Consider the following 25,201-nt stretch of genomic DNA (forward strand, 5'->3'; position numbering starts at 1 on the left):
AGGACTTCACATGACAGCAAAAAGGTGCGATTATCTTAACTATATTTAATTAGACTCTAGGAACTAATCTTTTTCATCTGGCACATGGAATTAAATTAAACATGGGTCATGTAGAACAATCCCTAGTGCTGAGGTGACAGTATATGCATGCAAAACAATACAGGTTCCAAGAATAACTCCCTTCCTCCAAGGTTTGTGAAATCTATGCCTATAGTCTGCAAGAGTTGTTGCACTGGAGCACTTATTTTCTTTTGGTATTGAACTGATTGGCTGGAAAGGGCTTGAAGCCAGAAAATAAGTCATTAGTATAAACTATCTGCTTATAGAATGAAGGTATCCAGAAGGGGTAATTTTTATGATGCTGGCAGAGGGACCTAAGAATCTGTATAGAATTGTTTAAAAATTGGGAAATAAAGAACCCTCCATTACAGGGAAAGCTCAGAGTTAATTGATGTTTTTTTGTTTTGGGGTGGGGGGGGGTTCCCTCCAAACAGAGAACATTAGGGTTCACTGCATAGACCTATTGGAGTATCTTTCTTTTTACTCAAGCTACGTAAAACATCATATCTAGACCTTTTTGTTGTACTTCATTTTAGTGCCTGCAGAAAGACATGCCTCAGTCACACTACCACAAGGGTGTTAATGTGAGTAATTAATCTAAGAGTTAATATTTTGAACAGTTTGACTGTTAAAACCTAATATTGAAATTGTTAATGCAGAATTGTAGTACGCATTCACCAACCCAGTTGCACTTCTCCCTCTGCCTTTTATCATAGGGAAAGTAATTGTTTTCTTACTCAGCCCCCCTGCTCCCTCAATCCAGCCTTTTACTGGCTAAATAGACAAATACAACTGCACAAGGATTCTTGTATTCTTATTTGTCCTAATTAGAACGGTACACAAGATCATTATTGATGGGTTTGAATCTGTTATCGTAATATATTTTATTGAGACCTGATCAGTGTTTTATTACAATCAATATTGCCTGCATATGAAGTAAATGAGTGAGACTGTCCTTGATCCCTTCTTTTGAAAACTCCAGATATGGGGGCAGACAGTCTCTTAGCAATAACTTTGTCCTAACAGTGTTCCAAGTTACTGCTCTTTCAAGGTGACTGCTAATCAAATGAGATGCAAAAGAGATACCATCAGTTTGGCTTTTTTAAAACAAAATAAAGTTGTTTGCATTAGCTTATAGTTCAAGCTGGAACATATTGTGTCCTGAGCATGTTAGCTTAAGGTTATATGTTTTTAGAAGAAGCCCTGTTTGTGTGCAGAGCCCTAGAAAAGAGGTTTAATTTTAAAATAATTAAGTAAATGGTAAGTGATTAGCACCAGTGGTGATAACTCTTGAAGATCTTAGTATGATCGCATTCAAATTTTTGTTCTGAGTGGACAATGGGTGAAGTGACTGCCAGCAAATCAGCTGATTTGATCTTGCCTAACAGAGAAAACTATGTGGGTTTAATTGGGCATATTCCATCCCTTAACTGGCATGCGGTGCCTTATTCCTGTCATTGAGAGAAAGGTACTCACCTTGTTCAAATGGAAAAGAAAAACTTGCAGGAGGGAGCATGGTATCAAACCTTGCTGTTCTTTTCCTCCCCTTCTATTCTTAGGGAAGAAAGGAAAGACCCTTTATCTGCCCTGGCAAGAGAATATGGAGGCTCCAAAAGAAATGCCTTGCTGAAGTGGTGCCAGAAGAAAACAGAAGGATATCAGGTAACTGCAGACTGTTTAATGTAGCACACACATAGCTGCAACACATAAGTCTGCCAGTGGCATAAACCAGACTGCTCCACAGTTCACTGCATAGATCGCGATGAAACTGGTATGTGCTGTACTTTCTTGCAGGAACACATGCTACAAGTCCTAACCAAACTAGCCTTAATAGTTACTTAGTCACTTTTCTGCATAGTGCAAATGTTTTTCTTAGAGGGGCAGCTCACCTCCCATTGAAGCAAGGCACTTGAAAATAATCAGCCTACAACTTACACATTTGAAACTTGGATACAAAATTAACATTTTAAGGCAAAGGTTTTCCAAATATTCCATCAAGATTAACACAAATGCATTTGTTAGACAAAGTGTTGAAAAGTAAGAAGTTATTAATATGAATTTGTCTGTTTGAATGTCTCAGGATGTTGCCACTTAACCGTAATGTCTATAGGGATGGATTTTTCTTTCTTTTGCAAGATGCATTGTCTTGCGTACACTGTACTTGGCTTTCTACCACATTTTCAAATTTCTTTCCAGTTTGTCTAAATATTATCAGAACCTGAAAGAACTAACAAGATAGCTATTCAAAGTTCTTCTGTGATTACATTATTTTTTCCAAAGAATAGTGGCTTCAGCAATGTGAACCAGGATGTTAATAGTCTAGGCATGATGTATTTGTTTGGTTAACGTGTACTGAAAGTGTTTGGAATTCCCAACACAGACCTCAGTTTAAAACCTTTTCTTTTTCAATGACTTCAAGCTCACAATACAGGAGGAAGCTGAAAGCCACAAAACAGGATGGTTGACCATCCATAGGAAAAGTCGTCTTTCAGTACAATGGAGAAGTTGTGCTATAAGCCCCAGGTGCCCCTCCCCCTCTTCCTGTGGCACGTCTGTACCAAAATTGGCTGTTTGAGTGTAAAATGCTTTGTGGAAAAGGTCCTTCCTTTCTCCACTTTCTTTTTTAAAAATGCAGGATGTTAAATCTTTCACTGTAAATTGTGTAAGTCTAAATAGGAAAATATCTGAAGCTCCTTAAATGAATGATGCATCTGGCAGTTTCCTTAACTCATTAGGACAACATTATAGAAAGTATTCAAGAGCTTTCCTTCTCTGGCCATTCTCTTGTTCATGTTGATTAGCTGCTTATGATCAATCTTCATAGACCCTTGTAGCTGCTAATAGAAGGGGGGAGCAGCTGACAGCTAATGTACTTGCTTCCCTGACAGCTATTACGTGACTTTCTGCATGTGCTGCTGCTGCAGGACCCTAACATGTCGTGTCTCTGAGCCTTACAAGCCGTATTTTAAAGGAATAAACTTGCGCTATTAGGCTATATTAAGTTAGGTTTCGCAGAAGAATGCTATTGTTTAGACATCCACATTTATCATTTGCCTTTAAATTAGTTGTATAGCATTATTTGTTTTCAAGATCACACACAAATTCAATTCTGTTCTACGTGAGTGTTGTTGTAATGCTATACACGTATCCTCAATTGTTCTCATTATGAATACAGATTATCCAGCTTTTTGACATCTCAAGTGCATTATTAATTTAAAAAATAATTATTAGGGCTTCTGTTGGATACCAAACCTTCATAAAGTTTTGTATTATTTTGACTTCATATGACGTGAAGAACATTATGTGGTAAATTTGAAGATGAGTAATCGATTGATACAGTAAAACAGTATAAAAACCTCCAAAAGAAGAACATGTCACATTCCTATTATTTTAAATAGTTATGATATTGCTCATCTTTGAGCAGAAACTTTCCCTCTGCTGGGATTTTTTTTTCTGTACTTCAGGAAAATCAGACTTTGCGTATGTCCCTTAATCTCAATATTTACAAATTGAGACCTTTGCATAATATATTAAAAACGGAAGGAAACTGGTGGGAGCTGAAAGAAACCTGAAAAAAAGATATGAAGAAAAGGAAAATGTTGAACAGAACTAAAACAAATACACATCTATCAAAAAAGTAGTGTTGTATTTAGGAAAGGAAACCCCTGGCCCTCCTGTTAGAATTAAAAATGTATAGACCCTGCCTGGAACGTTGCTTAGAAGCAAACACAGAAAATACTTCAAGTGGTTCATAAAAAGAGCTCAGAGCCCTGAAGTATTTGTAAAAGGCTGTTCATAAGGCAGGTGATTTCATGCCTATATTGTCCTGTCTCTGATGTCTGTTATTGTTATTGAGTGCTATATCCCTTTCATCCCTGGTTACCCCCATAAAACTACTTGCACATCAGGAACCATCTTTTTGAGGCTGTAATAGATCTAATTACTCTGTGTATGCTAACATGTTTTAGAGAAAATAATTCAACCAATGGTCTCCTGGTTTGACTAATGTAAAAAATGTAAATGCCACATCAGGAACTTCCAGGCATGACAAAACGGCCACAGATGGACAAGTGTACAGGCTGGGGTATATAGCCTACAAATTGAGGTGGCAGCGGACTTTGAGTTGTTCAAAGGTGCCCAGAAATGTTAAAAATAACTGTCTAGGTTAACCAAAATACGAAACACTTTTCAGTAACATACTCCAGACTTTGTAAGTTGAAGGGAAAAAAAAACACTTTTCAGAATCATCCAATCTAGATTTTAAACTGTCCCAAAAGATTTAAACCCTGATTTATCACATAACAAAAACCTTCTACCACTTCTATCTTTCTGCTTTCATCCCAGCTGTATTGTCTCAAATGATACCATTTCCTATTGCAAAGCCAGAGCATGGCAGTTTGTTATAATTAGATCACACCATAGTCTTAGTCTGAAAACTCTTCTGCTATATTTCTGATTATGCTTAAAGAATCAAAATCTTGGTCTTGGTCTTCTGATTTTTAACTTTATATTGTTGTACTAAGAAGTTAAATACAAAAGAGGAGAACTTCTGGTTGCTTGCTGGCCCGTTATCCCATTGGCATATCAATGAGAGTGAACATTCAAATCTTGTCAATTCATATTTTTTTTTTTAGTATATCTTTTTGCCACTTCAACATGGAGAGGTTTTTTTTCAGTCCAGCATCCTTGTGGTCAGTATTATACCTCTTCAGTCTCACTCTTGCACCTTTTATTCAGAAATGACCTTCTTTTTGAAACAGCTGTGATTTCTTTCATTCAATACATATTGGCCAGAGTCTTGCAGATTTGTGAACCGATTGCCTGTACCAAGAGCAAGAATTGAGAAATGTAGTTATTCATTTATATACTACTACAGCTGCTTGCTTCTGGTAGAAGGGGTAGACCCACACAGTGGCTTATTTTGGAATTGTTTTAGCTCTGGAGATCCTGCAATTGTTTGTTCCATTAGGGATAGAAAAAGGTTGCATTTCTGGGTGTGTTTAAACTGTTGAATGTTTAATCAGACAAAAATAGCTAGTTAGTCTTAATCCCTTTTATTTGTATGTAAAGTGCCCATAAAAAAGTTGTGGCCTGCAGATAACATAACACCTGATAAGAACAAAACTCTCTACAATCAGGCCACCCTTTAGCAGCCAGCAGCACACAATCAGGTACTAATTTTCTCAAAGGCTAGATGAATTAGATGAGCCTCACAGTTTTGCCATAAGTGTTAATTTGAACTAAAAGTGATATTTCATGTTAGCGAAATTGAGGTACTTCATACCCTTGAGGTTTGTGAAGATTCTGGGCTGACTGCTTGCCATTACAAAATATATATTTTATCAGATAGAATATAAGGTGGAAGAGAAATAATTCTCAAATTATTTTTGAGAATTCTCTTTGTAAGCATCTCTTAACCCTTTAGGACAAGGTGGTAAAAGTTTGAAAATTTGTGGGTTGTATACCCTCCTTTGCCGGGGTATATGATAAATATTCATTATGATTTGGCTAGAAAGGTTTTTGAATATTTATGGACATACTTACATGCTTTGTACTAGACAGTTGCTTCCATGTGGCAAAATTTTCCTCGGTCATTAATAAACACCATAGATAGTGACAGATAAAAACTAAAATATAACCAAATGGTATAAAATGAAATTTTTAAGTAAAAAATGATGGTGGAAAAGTTTTACAATAGTAAAACTCCTCTCCTCTCCTCCTTTTTTTTTTTTTTTTTGGAATGCATTATGATGTATTTTTATTCACAGTATTCTGCTTCGCACATTATGCAGCTTGTTGGAGCCCACTCAACAAGAAAGTAATATATACATTGAATAGAAGTAAAAACTGAACAGCTCTTATTCACAGAGCCTCTGACCCTTGTGTAGCATGTATTATTTTATTCTGGAATTTCTTTTAAGAGAATGAACAGCCTACTATTACTGCATCCAAAACAATGAAAATAACGGAACACAGTTACTTAATGCAAAAAATGGCAGGACTGCTTCTCCCTGATGAGTTGTCATCTGGTAATTGGATGTATATGCAGTTTACAGAATACTCAACTGTCAAAGCTCTCCCTTGAACCTTAGATTCAACAGAATGCTCGGGATTTGCTAAGGAAGAGAATTGCAGATTGATGTAAAGGAAAAAAACTGAATAACATGTTTTTGTCTAGAACAGACCCAGAGGAGTAAGAGTGTTACCTATGAGTACAGAGTTGGCTACCATAAATGTATCTAAAATTGAGCACTAATGAACTTCAGATTTCTTGGACAGAGCAATTGCTTTAAAAGGGTGAGATTTTCCAAGGCCCGCAGTAACTTGGGAGCAGAAGTCCTGTTGACTTGCAGACAGAGATGAAAAATAACTAGGATTTGATTACATGCAGGTTGTCTTCATAATTTAATCTTCTGATTCAAACAGTATACAAAGCCAAATACAGGATTTTCTGCAGAGAAAGACTCATCCTGGCTCCTCTAAAAACATGCAGTGTTATTAAGTTGAGGCATTAAATCCCAGATAATTTGAAAGTATAAAGCAGTCCACTCTAGGTGCCATGTAGCAGTTAAGCCTAGCTGTAATATAATTATTTGCATATTAAGTGTACAAGTAATGAGTCTAAAAAAGGATGCAGAAGTGTGCATTTCATGTTAAAATGAAGAGGACTACTAAATAGGATAGCTAAATAAGATCTTTATCAGTGGCAGATTTGCTGAACAGAAATAAATGTATTCAATGTGCTTTGGATGTAAAAGACTTTACTTATAGAAACTTAATGCAAAAAAAAGTGACAGTTAAGCCCTTGCAAGGAAAGATTTATAACTTTTCTCACAGCTTTGAGCGTTTACATCCTCATTTCAAGAATTATGCAAATTCTTACTATAATCAGCACAAGGTTTTTCATACAGTGAACAGAATGCTTCTTCCTCAGGGTTGGGTGATATGCAGACGTTTGATATTATTTGAAGGGATGGAAAGGTTGAGTGATTTACAGCTAGTCATCAATATGGCTTCCTATTTTTCAAGTGGATCTTTTCAGAAACATCACTTATTTAAAATTACAGACAAAAGCCACTTGTAATAATTCTTCTTCTCTCCTACATTGCAATGATTAATTATTACAGGTATGAAGGTTACTAGGGAGCAGTCTTTATGCTGTATTTCTACAAAGTCTTGCAAGGTAAATGGAATTGAATTAAAGTTTTGATAGAAGACCTCAAAGAGAATACCAAGATGCTGCAAGAAATGGACTGTATTTATACTGGTCTATATACAGTTCTGAAGAATGGTAATACTGCTTGGAGAAGCCATCTTTCAGATGATTTATTTACAGGAAAGACCTTGTCCATTTGCAGTCATTCAAGATCTTCTAACATTTTCTTAAATGCCAGATCTGATGAATGGCATTTTGCCCTTCAGTTTCAAATAAAAGTTCCCCCCAGTGCACTGTTTGTATGGCTTTCCCTCATAGTTGCTTGAAGCAGCAGTGAAGGGGTGTGGCTGGGGCCCCAGGGCAAAACGGAAGTGGCTGCTTACAGCTGCCAGCAGTGGCTGCTTTTTTTTAACCCTCCCTTACCCTTCCCAGTCAGCAGTGGGGGCAGCTACCCCTATCACCCTCCCCATCCCCCCAGTTATGCCACTAGTTTAAAATAAGGGATTAATAATCTCAGTACATATGTCTGGGTGACTCTTAGAAGGGTATCAGAGATGCATTTAATTGTACATTCACATAATTTTGTTTCAGAATTAACATACCTAGGAGAAATGGGGCAATTTACAGTTCTCAGAGCTGTTGTCCAACTTGGGAAGATCAACCATCTTGCAGTTTATTTACGCTTTAACATTTTTCTCAGCAGTAAGAACTAGAAATGTTTATCATTTGGTTCAAAGCTTGAATGCTGAAGAACAGTTCTTGGTTGAAGCTCTGGCCTCTATATACATGGAATCTTGGGAACATGCTAGTTAGCCTAAGCCCTCATCTAACTGACTGGAAACATGTAGCGGAGGTTACAGCAGAGGTTATTGTCTAACTAGGGTAATTGGGATTCAGAGGATAGCAAGTGAGGTACATAAGTCCAGAAGTATCTGTTAAAAAATTGACAATGGCTGTATGTGCTGTGAATTAATTGATATCACCATGACAACTTTAATGGTCCTTACTCTTGAATGTAAACTCCTAACTTAATATCTATTAAAATATTTTATATCTACCTTTTAAGGGGGCTGTAAGTAACTTTAAGCACAAAAGAGTACCTGGAGACAGCTTCAGTTTGTAAGTCCACACTGTTAAACCTTGCGTATGTCACTTGCTACAAAGCTGTTTAGTTACAGAAAATAATAAGCAATATATAGATTTATTTAATCAAGAAAGCATGCAGATAGAGCATAATGATTATTAAAATTCATTTGTTGTCACTAGGCAGAAATGGAGGGAAAATATTGCGTCATGAATATTGTCTGTCTAGAGCAGATGTTGTGACCCACTGGCAAAATTTACAAGAAAACCACTTGGATGTTTCAATGGACTGAGTATTTTCCTGTTTGAAAGAAATTCCTTTTAATGCTAAATTTAACAGCTGTTTGAAAAGCATTCCCAGAATATTCTTCCACAAGCCTTTTTTCTGAATTTTTTGTAGTCTCTTAAAATTGAGAGCACATTTCATAATTATTCTCAGGAGATTAACATCTTTAAGAGGAACGGTAACTGATCTGATGCATACGAGTCAGTCTGCTTCATCTCACTGCATATTCCAGTAGCTTTGAGAGTAGTATATTACTGTACAAATAATATGGAAAGATGCAGCTTAACAAAAGGAGAAAGGAATAGGTACTTTTTTATGTATGTACTTACAGTTTTAAACTACATCTAGACATAGTGACTTGTCTAATGTTGAACTTCCATGTGTATTTGTATTTATTAATACTGACTTAAGTTATTTCAATGCACTTTTTTAAAACTGTAAACAGCTATCAGAAACCTGGGAAATACTATTGCAGTTAATTGCATTACTCAAAGAAAGAACACAAATTGGTTTAATACCCCTCCCCCAACACAAACACATACCTTCCTTCACCTATAGAGTATCAAGGATATTTACTTTAGACTTTCATAGATTTCATAGACATTAAGCCTGGAAGGGACCTCGAAAAATCTTCCAAGTCCAGACCCCTGCCCAAGGGGCAGGAAGTCAGCTGGGGTCATAGGATCCCAGCAAGATAAACATCCAAATGTCTCTTGAAGACGTTCGAAGTGGGTGCTTGAACCACGTCCAGCGGCAATCTATTCCAAACCTTGGGGGCTCAGACACTAAAGAAGTTCTTCCTTATGTCCAGCCTGACAGTAAAGAAGTTCTTCTTTATGTCCAGCCCGAAATGGTCATGGAGGAGTTTGTCACCGTTCGACCTTGTCATCCCTTGGGGCGTGCTGGTGAACAGATGTTCCCCCAGATCCTGCTGAGCAACCCTTAGAAACTTAGAGGCAGTCACCAGGTCATCCCTGAGCCTGTGCTGTTCCAGGCTGAATAGTCATTTAGCTCTCAGCCTTTCATCATAAGGTCTGTTTTCCTGACCTCCGATCATACGCGTGGCTCTCTGGACTCAAGCTTCTCTGCATCCTTTTTGAATTGTGGAGCCCAAAACTGGACACAGTACTCAAGCTGTCTTAAAACTTTAAGTTTTATCACTTGCTTTTGGTCTCTGTCCAGCAAAAAGTAAGCTGTGCATTGCATCTTTTAATTGAAGAGCCTTAATTTTAAGATGTCTGTAAATCATTTAGTAACTGGATCATTATATAGAAGGTAGTGCTGAATACCATGAATACCTCACAGGTTTGGGCCCTATATAAAACTTTGGCAAGGATTGCCTTCAGAATGCTTTGTGAAGGAAACTGACATTCTTTGTAGATTGCATGGGCTATAAAGAAGGTGTTAGACTATATTCAGTCACTGTGCTATTAATATTGAAGCATTCTTGATTTTATGATTGCTGGTTAAAGGAAAATGGCTAGATAAGAGCATGAGTTCCTGACTTTCTCACAGTATTGCTGTGAGGTAGAGTTAAATTGGGTTCAAGTGCCACATAGGCCTAACAGAGCTTGAACTATTGAGTTTTTAATGTTATTTCAGTTGGTTGTATTTACTGAAGATACCATTGTACCCTCACAGCTGTCCCCATACTATACTGATGGTTTTGAAGAAAAAACTTTAGTTTGGGTTTTTGAAATGGTCATAGATGAAGAGAGCGAGCCTGTTTCTGCCTACCTATAGAGTTCTGACTCAGCAGACTAAGGGCATGTTTACAAGGTTGCCATCCCTTGCCATGCCCAGAAGTGCTGTCATGAAGCATGCGTTACCCATTTGCTCTGCTTGTTATGCACGCAGTCTTGGAAATGAGGCAATGTACTCACCTTAGCATGACTCGGTACGCATACAGTTACTCCATGGTGGCTACATGATCTCATTTCCAGTATTTAACACATACAAAGTGGAGCAAGCAGGTGTGAAATTTTTCAAGGTGGCAATGGAGGCAAGTCCTTTGTGATACACAATTAGAGGCATTTCCTCTTCAGTTGTTGACCATCCAGTCTTATACAGTCCCTATTACCAATGCTCTGCTTTATGGAAACAAGGCAAGCAAATAATAGTTTACATAGCCAGTAAAGTGGACGAACATTTAATAAGTTGCGTTAAATGTTCCCCGTTCATCAATCAAAATATTATTGCTTTCTGTTTTGGCATACACACACTTCCTTGTGGTGACTCAGTCCTTCATTTTTTTTTTTTTTGTTTCGTCCCCTGTTTTATGCCAGAAAATTAAGTCTTTGGAGGTTTTCCAAAGGATATAAGATTTGACATATTAACTTTGTTTAAATATTGTTTCTGCTGTCATAACTGCATTTAACCCGAGCTTGTCTGGGCCTATTTAAATGGGTAGGGAGTCCAAGCATGGAGGCAATCCCTTCTGAAGATGCTGCTTGTCTTTTGTGTTGTTAGTTATGGTTAATGGTTACTGCATATTCTGTAAATGACAACAGAGTGTAGATAATGAAACTAGACTTAATAACATTGCTGGTAATCCTGTTATGCTACACAGGCTTTTGTTTAAGTTCCTTGATTTTTGGGAACAAATCCCAAAACCTGGTGTATTTATGTTGCTAACCAAACACAGAATTATAAATGGCATTGGTGCTGTTCTTAATTCCATAACCAAAGAGCTATTTTTTTTGCAAGTTTAGGACTATTCATCAGTCTTGCTTGTTGGTCATCACATCAGGTATCAGCAGTGTAATTTGACTATGGAGAGATAAGTGTGTGTAATACCAGACTAAACACATCTTGAAAATAATCTTGAAAAATTGTGAAAATAGCATAACAGATTCATATGTCTTCAAGTAGATTCTACCGAAAGAACCTACCAAAAAGGGCTGTACAGCACGACCATAATGGGTAAGGTGTATAAACTAATTGAACTTACTTTTTAAAACTGTCTGTAGATAAGAGAAGTTTTTAAAATGTGAAATTAGATCATATTCTAAATTGTTCTACTTTCAAAGTAGCAAAGAATGGGGGAGGGGGATGGAAGCGAAAACTGTCAGCCTACAGCTTTATATAAGTAAAAATATTCTGGTCTTAAATAACTTTCCTTGGCCCTGGCTCGCTGACTTACTAAAGTATTCAGATGGCCAAAACTCATCTTTCCTCATCTCAAGTTATGGGGCTTTTGTAAAAAAGTTATTGAAAATGGTGCAGAGGAGGAAGGACACACTTCCTTTTTTCTATTTGGGTTGGATTCTAATGTAAGAGATGTCAGACCTGTTTTCTTTAATTAAGACAAAACTTAGAGCAAAGTATGAAGTTGTCTCATTGCCCATAACTGCCTGAAGTATTAAAAACTTTAAAAGATTTCTTGAAAGGACAAACTCCTTTCATTTTTGTTTTGCCTGAATTGAATATAGAAAGTATTCAGAAGAAAAATGCCAGTGGAACAATTTGTTTTCAATGGTGAAGAGTGAGCCTAACATAAAATTTGGTTTGCAGTTTGCCTTCCTCTCTGTCAGTTCATCTAATATCTGCTACCAAAGCAACTGGGACTGCTGGGAACCGAAACATTTCAAGAAATGTTTTTGGTGTTCCACTCCTCTATGTCAGCTTAAATCAAGGGATTGAGAGCTAACTAACCCCAACTCAGAGTCTGGATAACTGCTTGCATTGACTGCAGAAGTGTGATTTTTTTTTTTTTTTGCCGTAACCCATTGTAAGACTGGACATGCAAAGCAGACCAATTTTAGGGCTAGTTGTCAGGGTTTTTTTCCCTGTTAGTCCTCACAACAAAGATCAGTAACAGTCACTTCCCCCCTGGAGCCTGAAACACACCTGGCTATAGCAGAATCTGGTATTAGCATTGGAGGTAGTCCCTACTGTAAGTAGCACAAAGGTAAGAGGAGAGGGGAAGAAGTTTTAAAGAAGGTAATCCCCAGGAGTCCAAGGGACAGTGCTGCAAAAGGCACGGGAGAAATGAAATGCAGCTCAGGATGGTATGCAGGATTGATTAATCTGTGAAGTATGGTACCTTTCCACCAGCATTGTCAATATGGATGTATATGAGGAATCTGGAAAGGAAACCAGAAAACAGACTATACCAAGCAAATTGTTCGTGAAAGAATGAAAATTCCTTCCTAATCTATGTATTATGCTATAAAGCATTAGATTTTGATTTTTTTTCCATCTAAATGTACATTGTAGATAAAAGTCCATGAAGTTGCTGGGGCTGTGTGGCATTACTGGCTAATAAGAACAAAGTGTTTGTTAGTCCATGGGGGATTAGACCTCTACCACTAGTAAACCATTTTTGCTTTGTTCTTGAAATAAAGCATCGGGCTCCATTGCTCTGTCACTGTCTTTTAGGAGTTAACTGAAAGGGATGTTTTCTAGAAACCTATAGTCAGAATTGTCCTAAGTAATTGAACTCCCACTTGGCTTGTATCAAGTGGTTTTAACAAAAGTCAGTGGAAGTTAAAGATAGAAAAGCTGAATTAGTTCAAGGAACAAGGTCTGCTTATATGACCCAAATGCTGTGTTGAGATCATGTCTGGTAAACGAGAGGTGTGGGGTTGTAAGTTAATAGATAAAAAAAAAATAACACATTGGATATTTAGACTGAATTGGTGAACGAAATAGAGGTGATGGGCTGTTCTGGCCCCATCCCCTGCTGGGGGTCCTTAATTTGATGCCAAGACACTGAAAGGAATAAACTTTGCTATTGTGGTCACTCTTTTGTTCAACTCTTCCCTGTAGTACTATATAATCCTCCCTAATACTGCTGGACCTTCATTTTGATCCTCAGAGATGTCTCGAACCACTGTAAGCCACAGAGAGGGACCCAGGTGATAGTGCATCCTCTGGCTTTGGCTAAATCCTGAACACTACCTGAAATGACAAGTGTTTATGCTTTCGCCTATGCTCTGCTAAGACCTTTTCCTTCTCTTATTTTTTTTCTTTCATCCAAGTTAGTCATCCGAGACTGCATCTTTCAGTACGCTGGTGTGAATCTCACCAGAGACGCAATTAAAAGCAAGTCTTAATCTAACCCATACTTTTCCCAGATATCAAAGCAGCCAGTTGCATAGTATACAAGGTGAAAGTGATAGTAATGGAAACAGAAGTTGCCTTTTCTGTCTTTGCTCTTCTTTTGTGTGCATCTGCCATGATGCTTCAGAGGAGCAGAATCAGACTTCAGTAACAGTAGCTCCAGCCCATCTCAAATAACTCTTTTTCTCCAAAAGTCTGTTATGCTATTTAAAAGACTATTGCTAAAATTAAAGCTATACTTGAATGCTTTAGCTGTGTTGCTGTTTTGTCTGTATCTTTAATAAAAGGTTTAGAACTAATTTTAACGGTTACAGTTTGGCATTGGGTTAAATATAGGTCCCTGTACTTGAAACCCCATACCCTATCTAATTGTTTAATGTGTGGTGATGGGCCTTTTTGAGCCAGATCCAGAGAACTAGCTGATGTGTACCATATTCCTTCAAACAACCTATGGGATCTAGCAGTGGAGTGAGCCTGAAGACAGCTCTGGATATGTACTCTGAGGAAATAGGTCAGCCCATTTCATTGTTGCTTCATAGCTGCACATTAGAGACCAGGTGATAGGTGTCAGGTGTGCTAGCCAGTAGCACTAGAGATATTATTTAAGATCAGGTTCATAGACAAAGATAATCTGTCCTTTTTGCAATTACATAAGATTCCATGTTAATTTAGAGCAGGAAGAGAAGTGAGGGAGGTGGGTTAGTATGAGGAGTATATCACCTTTCTTTCAATTTTTGAACTGTGTGAATCTATTTCGTATGCATTTGAGAGAGGTTTTAAAATAATTCATTTGCTTTATATAACCGTTAAAATATGTTCAGTTAAGGCAACAGGTTATTCTATATTTCATACTTGTTGGAGCAATTTCTTTTCTCACCCTGTATAATTGAACCATAAGACCCTTCGTTTCAGTCAGCATGCTGCTGCTCTGCCATCTGTAGTTTGACAGACACTAACTTGCATTAGAAATGCTTAATGTGATTGAGTGTGAAAACCCCAAACCTGTCTGCTAGAAGCTTTTAACATGCTTATGGGCTTAAACAGTTTGTGACTTCTTTACCATTTTCCCCCATATCTTTGCCTCCAAGTCAAAATTTTCACAAATCCATAACTTATGTATGTTCTTTTGTTTTGGGCATTGCATCTCCTACAGGCAGCTGCAACAGCAGGTTATGTGAAGAATGCATCTGTTTTTTCATGAGCAGTGTCTCCCCAGTGCCAGAGATGGTTTCAAGTAACTCCTAGATATTATTTAAACTGCATTGGAAAATGGCTAATTTCTAAAAATGGAAAATGTATTACATTTGAACATTTGACTTGCGGCCCTCTTGCCATACTTCCTATAGAGTACATTCATCTCTGACAGTGCTTAGTTTTCAGTTGATAGCTTGCCAGAAAATTTGCTTCTGCTTATTGCTTTAATACCCATAATCCAAAACAGTAGTTCCAAATTGTCTTTCAGTGAGACTCCTCTTAATATAGCCAAATATAAGCACCTGTAATGAAGAGGAAATGCTGTGGAAGCTTTTAGGCTCACACTTCTACTGTGGTTGCTTAACAGTTTAATGTAAGTAATGATCCACTTTTGTTTAAAAGTAGGCTAATTTCATTACAGGGCGCTCCTTCAACAATATAATAAGTAGTTGAAGGTATTTTAAAGAATTCCACAGTCCTTAAATGTGCCAGTTGTGTATTTGCACCTTGTGCACATATAATAGGACCATTTAAGAATGGGGAAAACTGCTCATTCAGATGACAGCCTGTTTGCTTCCTGGATTTCCAGGGAGCTCGTCAAGCCATGCCACACCTCCTTCACTTAGGTAATAAAAGTCATCCTTAACATTCAGAGCAGTTTGTAAATAGAAGCAGGTCCCTTTTTAATTGTTTCCTTCCGTTGTATTTCATTTGGTTTCTCTGAGTGTATTAACATGCTTGGATGATGGATTTGTTTTCTGTTTGCTGTCTTAATAGAAGCTGGAATTGACAGGAACGGCCTAGAGAGAAGAGGGCGTTCTATAGTCTGTCCAGAAACTTGGTTAGCTCATCTGTTAAGCTTTTTGAAGCAGACATTTTTCAAATAAACTTAAGTTTTGATTTTTTTTTCTTTTTAAAGGAATGTTTCACTATTTTTATGGTGAAAATTTAAAGCTGTGTGTATTTAGGGATGTTGCCATTTAAATGAAATTGAAATTTATTGTAAGTCAAACATTAGAGTGAAAAATAGTCTTTATTTTCTTTTGGAAGGGACTGGGGTGGGGGATGGGGTTGAGCTTCTGATAGTGTGTGTCTAGTCATCTTCTTGTGTCTTCATGGGGGGCGGGAGAGGGAGAGGTATTTTTTTCCCTTTAAAGAGAAGAAAATTGTAACTGTCAAACCATAAAAGGTACCTGCACAACTTGGAGGCATGTCATATTCTGTTACCTCCTTTCTCAGCCACTGTGGATGCCACCATCTTCCTGCCTACCTCTTCTGCCAAAAGCTAGGCATCCTCTTCAACTCAGACCCATCTCTCAGTCCTCATATCCAGGCTAAGTACATTTTACAGATCCTTACTGCATGACACATGTAAGATAAGGCCTTGTTTAGTGGTGTGAATAGAAAGAAAACACAGCCAGGACCTTATCCCTCCATCATTCTTATAGCAACATTCTTTTCTCTGGCCTTGACAAATACAGTCCTGCTTGCTGATGTGACTGTTCCAGATGTTGTTGCAGAGATCATTGTGGCAAATGGATTTTCCAAGCCCATTGCTTTGCCCATGTCACAAATTCCTCCCTGCATCCATCTGCTGGCTCTCCCTTCTCTATACCAAATCTGAGCTACTTGTTTTCTTTTTCCAATTTATTCCCAACCAGCCTGTCATTTTACTTTATTGAGAGGTTGACTCATGCCTTCGCTTGGCCCATAATGTCAGTCTCTGTCATCTATTCATCAGTTTTTCAAACAATACTGTTGTGCATTTTCCTAGGTATTCTCATGTTTCATATTATCTCTCCTTCGCTATGATGCCTTCAGAAAACTTGGTAGTGGTTAGGTTGTTGTGTTGTGACTACTGCCTGTCATGCCAGTTAGCATTGACTCATTATCACCTGCATCCATCTGTTTCTTGTCTTTTATAATTAGATTATAAGGCCTCTGGGAAATAAGACCATCTTATTTAATATTTTGTACAGTGCCTAGCACTTAGGGGTTTCTGATCCAGGGCTAGTACTCTGTGTATTCCAGAAAGACAAATGATAAAAGTGTGAGTAGAAGCTAAAACCACTTCTAACTCCAGCAATCTCTAGATTTGAATATACAGTGTTTTGTTCCTCCTTCCCTTGATGATAGGACATGTTGGAACTAGTCCCTTGTTTACTAGCAGTTCATTTACACTAATGCAACTTATTTCATTTAATTTTATTAGATTTTTGAGAAGTAATAAAAGAAGGCCAGTACATTTGGACACTGTGTTCATAAGGAATCCTTCTTCTCTTCTCCCCCACAATAGTCATTTTTTAGGGCTAGAGACTATGCGGTTGTTAAATTCCTCTTATAGTGTAGCAAGAATGAAATGTATTGGAATATTCATATCTTGTTACTGATGGGCAGGAAGTCAGTGGTCCCAATTTAAAATGGAAAAATAGTTTTTAAATGGATCTATATTTAGTATTGTTCCAGTTGCACTACAAAAGAATAAGCAAAGGACAGATACGCTGCTTGCAGACATTTAAAAAACAACAACAGGCACTTTACTTTAAACTCAACATGCTCCTGCTCCAATCCCACCACGTGCCCAGAAGAGGCAGCACACTAGTTGAATGCCGCTTGCGCAACATCTGTATAGATCAAGCACTTCAGTGGGGCTTTTTTTGGGGCTTTTATCTAATAGCTGATTGACTTAGCTTCAGCTAAAAGTGCCAAAAAGCCCCACTGAAGCACCCTATCTATACAGACACTGCAGAGCTAGGTCAAAGTAACACGCTGCTTCTTCTGGTAAAACATGGCTTGTTTGTTTGTTTGTTTGTTTGTTTTTAATGTCTGCAACCACCCACAAGGTACAGTATTTAATACCAGTAAAGAAGGCAAAATTATCTTATGTTCATTAGGCAATTAATGTACCAAAATATTTCTAATACCAGTATATCAGAAATGTTCTAGAAGAGCAGCATGTGCAAGAGCAAAGGGTAGTTGAGAACTCGATCGACAGATCTTGCTTATCTTCCACTTTAAGATCGTTAAGCATTTGTAAGAGCCAATATGTTCCTGGCTCTGCAATTGGATTGCACAATTGAAATTCAGTGCAGTCTTTTTTGCGGTCTTGACTTTCTGTCAGAAGATGGGCTATAATGAACCCCGTAGGATTTCTGGTCACTTCAACTTCTTCTAAGCACATTTTGTTTTGTTACAGTACTTTGAATATGCCTTGCCTGTTTGGGGATTCTTCACTGTGCTGGTAATTGCTGTTCATTATTAATGCAGTATTTGTTTGTTGAAGGCAAAATATAATTTGGGCCTTAGGCTACTCAAGTATACTTCCTTAGTCCAATAATTAAAAATTGGGGAAAGCACCTGGTGAGAAAAAGTTAATATCTTCTCCACATTCATTTAGATCAGGGATAGGCAACCCTCAGCATGTGTGCCAGTTAATGGCACATGGAGACATTTTCCTTGGCACAGCAGGAGGTATGCAAAGAAATTGTTTAAAAAATGTTTTTTCTAAGTTGCTGCTCCAGGCTCTCTAGAGCAGCCACAGGTTTCAGCGCTGCAGCGGGCACGGGAGCGGTCAGGAGAACACAAGCAAGAACGTTGGTTGTCTGCTTTGTGCTGACTCCACCCCCTGTCCCCAGGCTGCACCTCCCAGCCCGGCCTGGCCCCTGGAGGGGAGCTGCCGGTGGGCGAAGCTGGGGCCAGCACTGTGGAGGGCTGCTGTTCTGGAGGCTCCCAGCTGGTTTGGCTCCAAGCGCTGCCAGCGGTGGCTGTTCCTGGGGCCCACAGGTAGCCTGTGGCCTGGCACTTGCAGCAGGGGTGGCTCCGCCCCACTCATGCTGTGCCCAGTGTGCAGGGAGGCTGAGCCTGGAGCGGGGAGCCCTCTTGTTCTGTCTCAGCCATGCAGCATCCTTTCACAGGCAGGGTGGCTGCAGCCCATCCCCACGGAGCTGCATTGCCAGGGCTGGGCCCCACATCGGGTGCCACTGGGTGCTCACCTGCCCCCTGTGCCCTCAGTCTGCGGAGCCCCAGGGCAGCTCCCATTTCCTGTCCAGCTCTACACTCCTCCAGCTTCCACCTTCCAAAGTGCCCAGTCAGGCTGGCCAGCTCGCAGTGCCTCCCCCTGCTCTTGCTTCTTCCTGTGCCACCCAGACCCTGCCCTGACTACCCAGCCCAGCACTTGGCACCCTGGTGCTGCCCCTGCCCAGGTGGGATAGGAAATCTTGTCTGCCTGACCCCCAGCTGACTCCTCCCTTCCAGCCCTGGGCCTGAGCTCCCCCCATTGTGGGAGCATCGGGGAGGCCTGAGCACCCTGGCCCTGGTGGCTGCGGCTGGGATGTCACTGCCTCTCCCTGTCAGAAACTGCCCTGGACAAGTGGGCCTGAGCTGGTAGCAGTGGGATACATGGGCAAGCAAGAGATGCATCCTCTTTCTCTCTCTTTTTTCTTTTCTTCCTTCTCTTTTTATTTTTTCTTTTTTTCTTTCTTCCCTTCTCTCTCCCCTTTTGTCTCTCTCTTCTCCTTCTTACTTTTTTCTCTTTTTTCTGTCCTTTTTTCTTTTTTGTTTCTTTTTTCTCTTCTCTTTTTTCTATCTCCTTTTTTCTTTTTTCCTTTCTCTTTCTGTTGTCTCCTCTTGCCTCTTCTTTTTTTCTTTCTCTTCCCCTTTCTTTTTCTCTTTTTTTCTATCTCCCTTTTTCTCCTCTCCTCTTTTCTCTCCTTCTTTCTATTTTTTCTCTCTTTTTCTCTTCTTTCTCTTTTTTCTCTCTCATCACGTGTAACAAAAAAGAATACACAAGAACAAAGGTAGTATAAGAAGTTTTATTTATTATCACCAGGTTTAGAATTTTTAGAAAACCTGGTATTTACTGAAAAAAGCGACATTTTATTATTAACTATGTTAATATGCAGTGTGCCCTGCCATGTACCTCCCCAGCTTTGTTTTTCTGGCATGCTGGCACTCCAGCACCTTACAAGGTAGATACTGTGGTTTTTTTAGCACTCCATCCAAAAACATTGCCTACCCTGATTTAGATGGTAAGATGTGCACTGTTGTCCTACTGAGACTGTAAGTAAAGAATGGAGGTACATTACGAAGGTGGTGCTCTCACCTTCCCTGGAGATCTTCAAGAGGAGACTGGATAGGCACCTGGCTGGGGTCTTATGACCCCTGCCACCTCCAGGGCTCCTTCCTGCCCATGGCAGGGGGTTGGACAAGATCTGTCTAGGTCCCTTCCGACTCACTGATTCTATGAAGCATAGCTCCCTTTCTTTTTGACTTTTCAAATCCTGTTAAGAGAATTAATGTAGCCTGCTTGGTATATCTGAACACTGTCCCCAAGTGCTGTCCAAAAATGAATCATTATTCTTGTACATATATTTCCCTGGTACGTTTTTCCCCTGCCCCTTATAATCGTTATCATTAATTTAATTAAAATAAGAAAAATAATAAGTCAGAGTGAACAACCAGATTTTTTTTGTGTGAGCTTGAAGTATCTTGGGGCTTGTCTACAGTAAAGCACTGCTGGCAGAAGAGATTTGTAGGCAACAATGCAGAATTTGGTTCATGCTTTTACCACTTTCCGTGTACTGGTTCAGGCCTAAAAATCAGATGCAAGCTTCAGTAGGGTAGCTTTAACCAGTATTCAAGAAATATCTCCCTTGCCCATCTTCTCCAGGCGTATGGTTCTGCTTGCTGATCACTATGCATGAAATTTCTGCTGACAGTCACTCAGTGACCAGTTACGAGTAGGGTTCTACCTGAGTCACGGCAGAAGGGGGTGCAGGAATGGGGACTTAACAGTTTTCGTGGGTTGATCATGATGTGATGTTCTGATTCTGCAGTCATTTCACAGTGGCCCTGCCCCTTGGCACTGATTGGCAGAGAGGCCTTGGCAGGGGGTAGAGGGACCAGAGGGCAGCTGTCTTCTTGTATGCTGCCCTACCAGCTAGCCTTTCCCTCCCAACAGTGAGGACCACTGGCTCCAACTGGGGAGCAAGCTTTTTTTTTTTGATTCTGCAGACAATCCCAGATGTTGCTGTTTCTGCAAAACTGTAAATTTAGTAGGTTCCTAGTTATGAGGTGTCCACATGACGCACCTACATTTCATCTGTGCAAATATGGAGACCTGATGCAGGGATTTCTTCTCGGCAAAAGGGCTGAGAGGGGGTTGAGGAAGCCTTACCTCCCTCTTCCACAATCTGCAGTGGATATAATGAGGACTCGTAGGTGGCTAGAGACGTGGCTCCAACAGGTACAGCTGTTTATAAAAATCTGATTTACTTTTTATTTTAAAGGCTGAGTTACCACGAGTTAACTTTAATGTGCTGCAGGGTAAAAGCATGCACGCAGGCATGCAGAGCAGCAGACTTGCTGTAGAATCTTGCTTTTCTTTACTCCACACTAGCATCGGTTCTTGTGAATCGGTTTCTCTCCAATTTTGACTAGAAATTCTATTCTGGAGCTCAGAAACCTTATTCCTTATTCCAGCAAAACCTCATCAAAACTAGTATAGTCTTGTGAAAAATCATTTAGTCTGAAAATTTTCACCTAACTCTACTCTGGAAGAAATCCTGGCTCAGAATATGTAAACCTGGACTCAAAAGCTCATAGGCTGCAGAAAAAGCAATTGAATCTGAGCTCTATAAAACTGGCAAAATTAGATGAGAATTAAATGTGAATTCCTAAATACCAGATTTACACTTACTGCTCTTTTTTTCTAGCGTATACATGCCATGAGCTCCACAGAGGTAGGAACAACCTGGTCCTCCACCAGGTATTCATTTTGTGTTTGGATGGACAGCTGTATCAGTCGCACCATTTGTTTGGGAGCACATAAAATGGGTGAATTTATGATAATCATCACTTGTTGTGATCAACTGTTTTTCTAAATAGGACCAGAGAACATATCCAAATATGGTTAGGTTAGTTGTGCCCAACCTTTTGGCCCTCTAGGCCAGATGAATGGCACAGGACCAGATGGAACCCCATGCTCCAGGATGGGCCTATGCACCCAGATTGGCTCTCTTGTGTCCGGATTGCATCTTGGGGTCCTTCACTGCTCTCGCCTGTCTCCATGCACTGGGTTTGGGCCCTGCACTGCCCTGTTTGTCCAATCTAGCACACAAGGCCTTAGCCCATGGGGCTTCCCTGGGCCAGGTGACATGGCATCAGGGTTAGGCGAATGTGACAGTTAATGTTGAAGGCAGAAACAGGATAACATATTCCTTACTTGGGTATAATTTTTGAAATATTCAGAGGCCTTATTTCTATGGTAGACTATTGCAGTCAACTGTTGTCTGTATAAACTCACTGAGCTTCTGCTCATAAGAAATATTGGCTGAGTGTTGCCAAACATGAAGAGACTATTCTCCCAGCTCAAATTGCTAGAGCTTAGGGGATAACAACACTAAGTACAGGCATTCTTTAAATGTTCAGTTGTATTCAACTTTCTTCTGTTTTTTGCCTTTTTAATTACACTTACCTGTCTTTTACTAAATTTACCCCAGTCTTTACATAAGATGTGATTGCATGTTCTGTGGTGCAGTCTAGAGTCAAAGAATTTCTTAAACCTTATTACAGTTTTTTCAGCCAAATGCATATAGGGCCACACCATTTAATGTTATAATATGACTTCTCCACAACCCAGCTTGTCTTTTTTTTTTTCTCCCGTTTCCCCACCTCCCAGGCTCTTTCTTGGGAAGAGACTTGCATATTATTTTTGTATGGGCTGTCTTTCATATTGTAATTTATTTTCATTTATGGGGTGTGACTTCATAAAAAAAAATACTCTTCAATTTTAGTGGCTATGATAGTCATATGGTAGGTAGCTATCTTGTAAAATTGGGCAGTTTATCATTACTCCAAATCTGCAGCTTTGTTTTGATTAATAAAAAAATGAACAAGTACTTCAAAGGTAGGTGGCTGCAAACCAACGTTGGCTAGAAAGAAGAGCCCTTAAAAGCTTAATTTGGGTTACAAGCTTTCGGCAGTGCATGTCATGCTGGTGGGGGAGGAACTTTTCAAAGAGCAACTTATATTTGTGTATCAAGGAATTTCTATAGCTTTGATTCTTAACATCTTTGAAAGTTGGCCTGGTCTCTGTTGTATAAAATTGGCCTGGTGGCTTAGCTAAAAATGAAAGGCCCCCTTCTCCCTCAGTTCAGGTAGTGTTGAACTAGTTCTGAAATCTGAGAACCAAATCAAATTAATTCAGTTGGTTTCCAGCTTCCTGGCTGTTGGAAGGGAAAGGAGGGAGACTTTTTTTCTTTTTTTTTTCTTTTTTTTTTTTTGCTCTTGTGTCTGAAGGAAGCTGAGGCTGTGCAGAAAAAATGTATTCCCACAGACTGGAGGTCTCAAACAAAGCCATTTCCGTTTGCAAGCAGGCTGCTGGATTGCAAAGCAATGCTCAGACCGTTGCCTTCAGGCATTGTGAGGCTAAGCACGTACGCTTACATCACTATAGTTTGAACCTGTATTTGTAGAGACTGTATAAAAAAAAAGGCTGAAGCTAAGCAGGAAATGAAGATTTCCCCTTGTACTCTTGCAGAAATTGATGTGAAAGGGAGGGTTAGGGAACATTGCAATTGTTTTACATTTGTGATCCTAAACCCTCAATGATAAGACAGGAAACCTGAGTCTCGCAATTCCATAATTTTGATGTTTTTAGTTTTACTGCATTTGGCATATTAATACTCTGGACGCTTCTGTTCGAGATTTACCGAGGATGACTCATTATTACAGTTAGTATTCTGTGAGTCTCTGTGATGAACATCAGGCTGTGGGGTAGATAAGTTTGATTCTTCTGTTTGCTGGATTTTATGATTGCTAATTGTTTCAGGCTTAGAGGAACAACAAATATGAAGAACATGACTTAACTTCAGTTAAAGGAGAAGTATATTTAATACATGTAATATGTGCCTTTGGATCTTAAAGGATAGGCTGGCTGTTTTAGTTCTTAATTGGATTTTAATCAGCTAAATCTAAACTGGCTGACATTCACTAGGGTGGCATTAAGCTCTTTACCCTTGTTTAGCTGCCAAAAGCCAAATCAATAGTAATTTTAAAACAGTCACTTAAGCATCTTTTTCATAACTTCCTGTGGCAGACCCTATTCACTCTTTTCAACAACTCTTTATACAATTTTGTTGAATAAAAAGTTGCATCTAACATTGCTACTGAGTTTCCTGTAGGAACAGTAAAGGGAAGGGTATGTGGGGTGACCAACTACAGAATGTGGAATTTTACTGTTACACCTCATTCAGAAAGAACTTTTCCTTCAGCTGTTCAGTGATGAAAGTGTTCCAGCGAACTAATTTTTCATCAGGAATTAGCAACTAGTTTGTGTAATCTTTTGACTCCTCATTCATTTATCTTTCTCTAATGAAAATAAAATTCTTAAGAAGAGAAAATAGCTGTGGTCAGTGATCAGTCTTTTTCTCTGATTAGTAATACAGTAGAAAAAAGAGAAAAATCTGGTCTTCCCATTCCTTGACAAAACAGGTCAACCACCATAATAGTTTATGATTCCAAAAAGCCTGGAAGTAGGATTTATATGGTGAAGCATAATATGTTTTATTGGGCCAATTTTATGGTTTGGAGAGATGTTGGACAAGATTTTGGGCAGAGAACATCCTTCCTTGGAGCACTGAAAGCTTATCGTATCTCTCAGCTATAAAGTTGAACCAATGAAACATATTACCTGATCTCACAAATCTTGCTTCTCAAATTCTCCGTATCATGACAACTGCAAGAAAAACCCTACAATGCTACTAAAAGAAACCAGAAATATTTAACTGTATTTTGTTCCTGCTGGCATATGTTCAACTCTCCCAAAATATTCCTTTCTTGGTGGAACATAAGCATTCAGAAATGGGCACGCATCTGTAGCATCTGTCTTGAATGGCAAGACAGAAGATGCTCCATAGGTGATCATCTGACAGGAAAAGATGGCTCTTTTATGCCCTTGTCTTTCTCGCACTCAGCAGTGTTAGATTTTGAATTCATACCATTCCAGAATTGGAAGAGAGAGCTATTTGGAAACACAGGAAATGGAGTGGTTTCAACTAGGAGCAAAAAACATGAACGATTTGTTTTTTATCATTGTTTCTTTCCCAGTTGCTTTGTAGCTTATCACTAAATAATGCTTTAGAATTTAACCTTTTGCATATATAAACTTTGTTCCCCTTCAAGAACATTGACATCACAAACTTCAGCAGCAGTTGGAACGACGGTTTGGCCTTCTGCGCAGTCCTCCATACTTACCTCCCGGCTCATATTCCCTATCAAGAGCTGAACAGCCAGGACAAGGTACAGTATTGGAAAGTCCTGTTTAGACTTGCTGAAAATACAGACCACTTAGAATGCAT

General features: G+C 39.1%; 1 protein-coding gene across 4 annotated transcripts in view; it reads left to right on the forward strand.

Annotated features, from left to right (window-relative positions):
* The window catches only part of SPECC1L (sperm antigen with calponin homology and coiled-coil domains 1 like), a 113,850-nt gene that overhangs the window by 76,301 nt on the left and 12,348 nt on the right, over positions 1-25,201 (forward strand). For 3 of the 4 annotated variants that reach the window (XM_090062337.1, XM_090062335.1, XM_090062338.1), the window contains 3 exons: positions 597-644; positions 1,620-1,722; positions 25,026-25,142. In XM_090062337.1, coding sequence (XP_089918463.1) covers positions 597-644; positions 1,620-1,722; positions 25,026-25,142 — 268 coding nt within the window. The remainder of the gene's footprint in view (positions 1-596; positions 645-1,619; positions 1,723-25,025; positions 25,143-25,201) is intronic. The other variant, XM_090062336.1, reaches the window with a different exon arrangement.

Source organism: Crocodylus siamensis, chromosome 9 (genome assembly GCF_052110815.1).
Source record: "Crocodylus siamensis isolate JL-2025a chromosome 9, ASM5211081v1, whole genome shotgun sequence".
Taxonomy (NCBI): domain Eukaryota; kingdom Metazoa; phylum Chordata; order Crocodylia; family Crocodylidae; genus Crocodylus; species Crocodylus siamensis.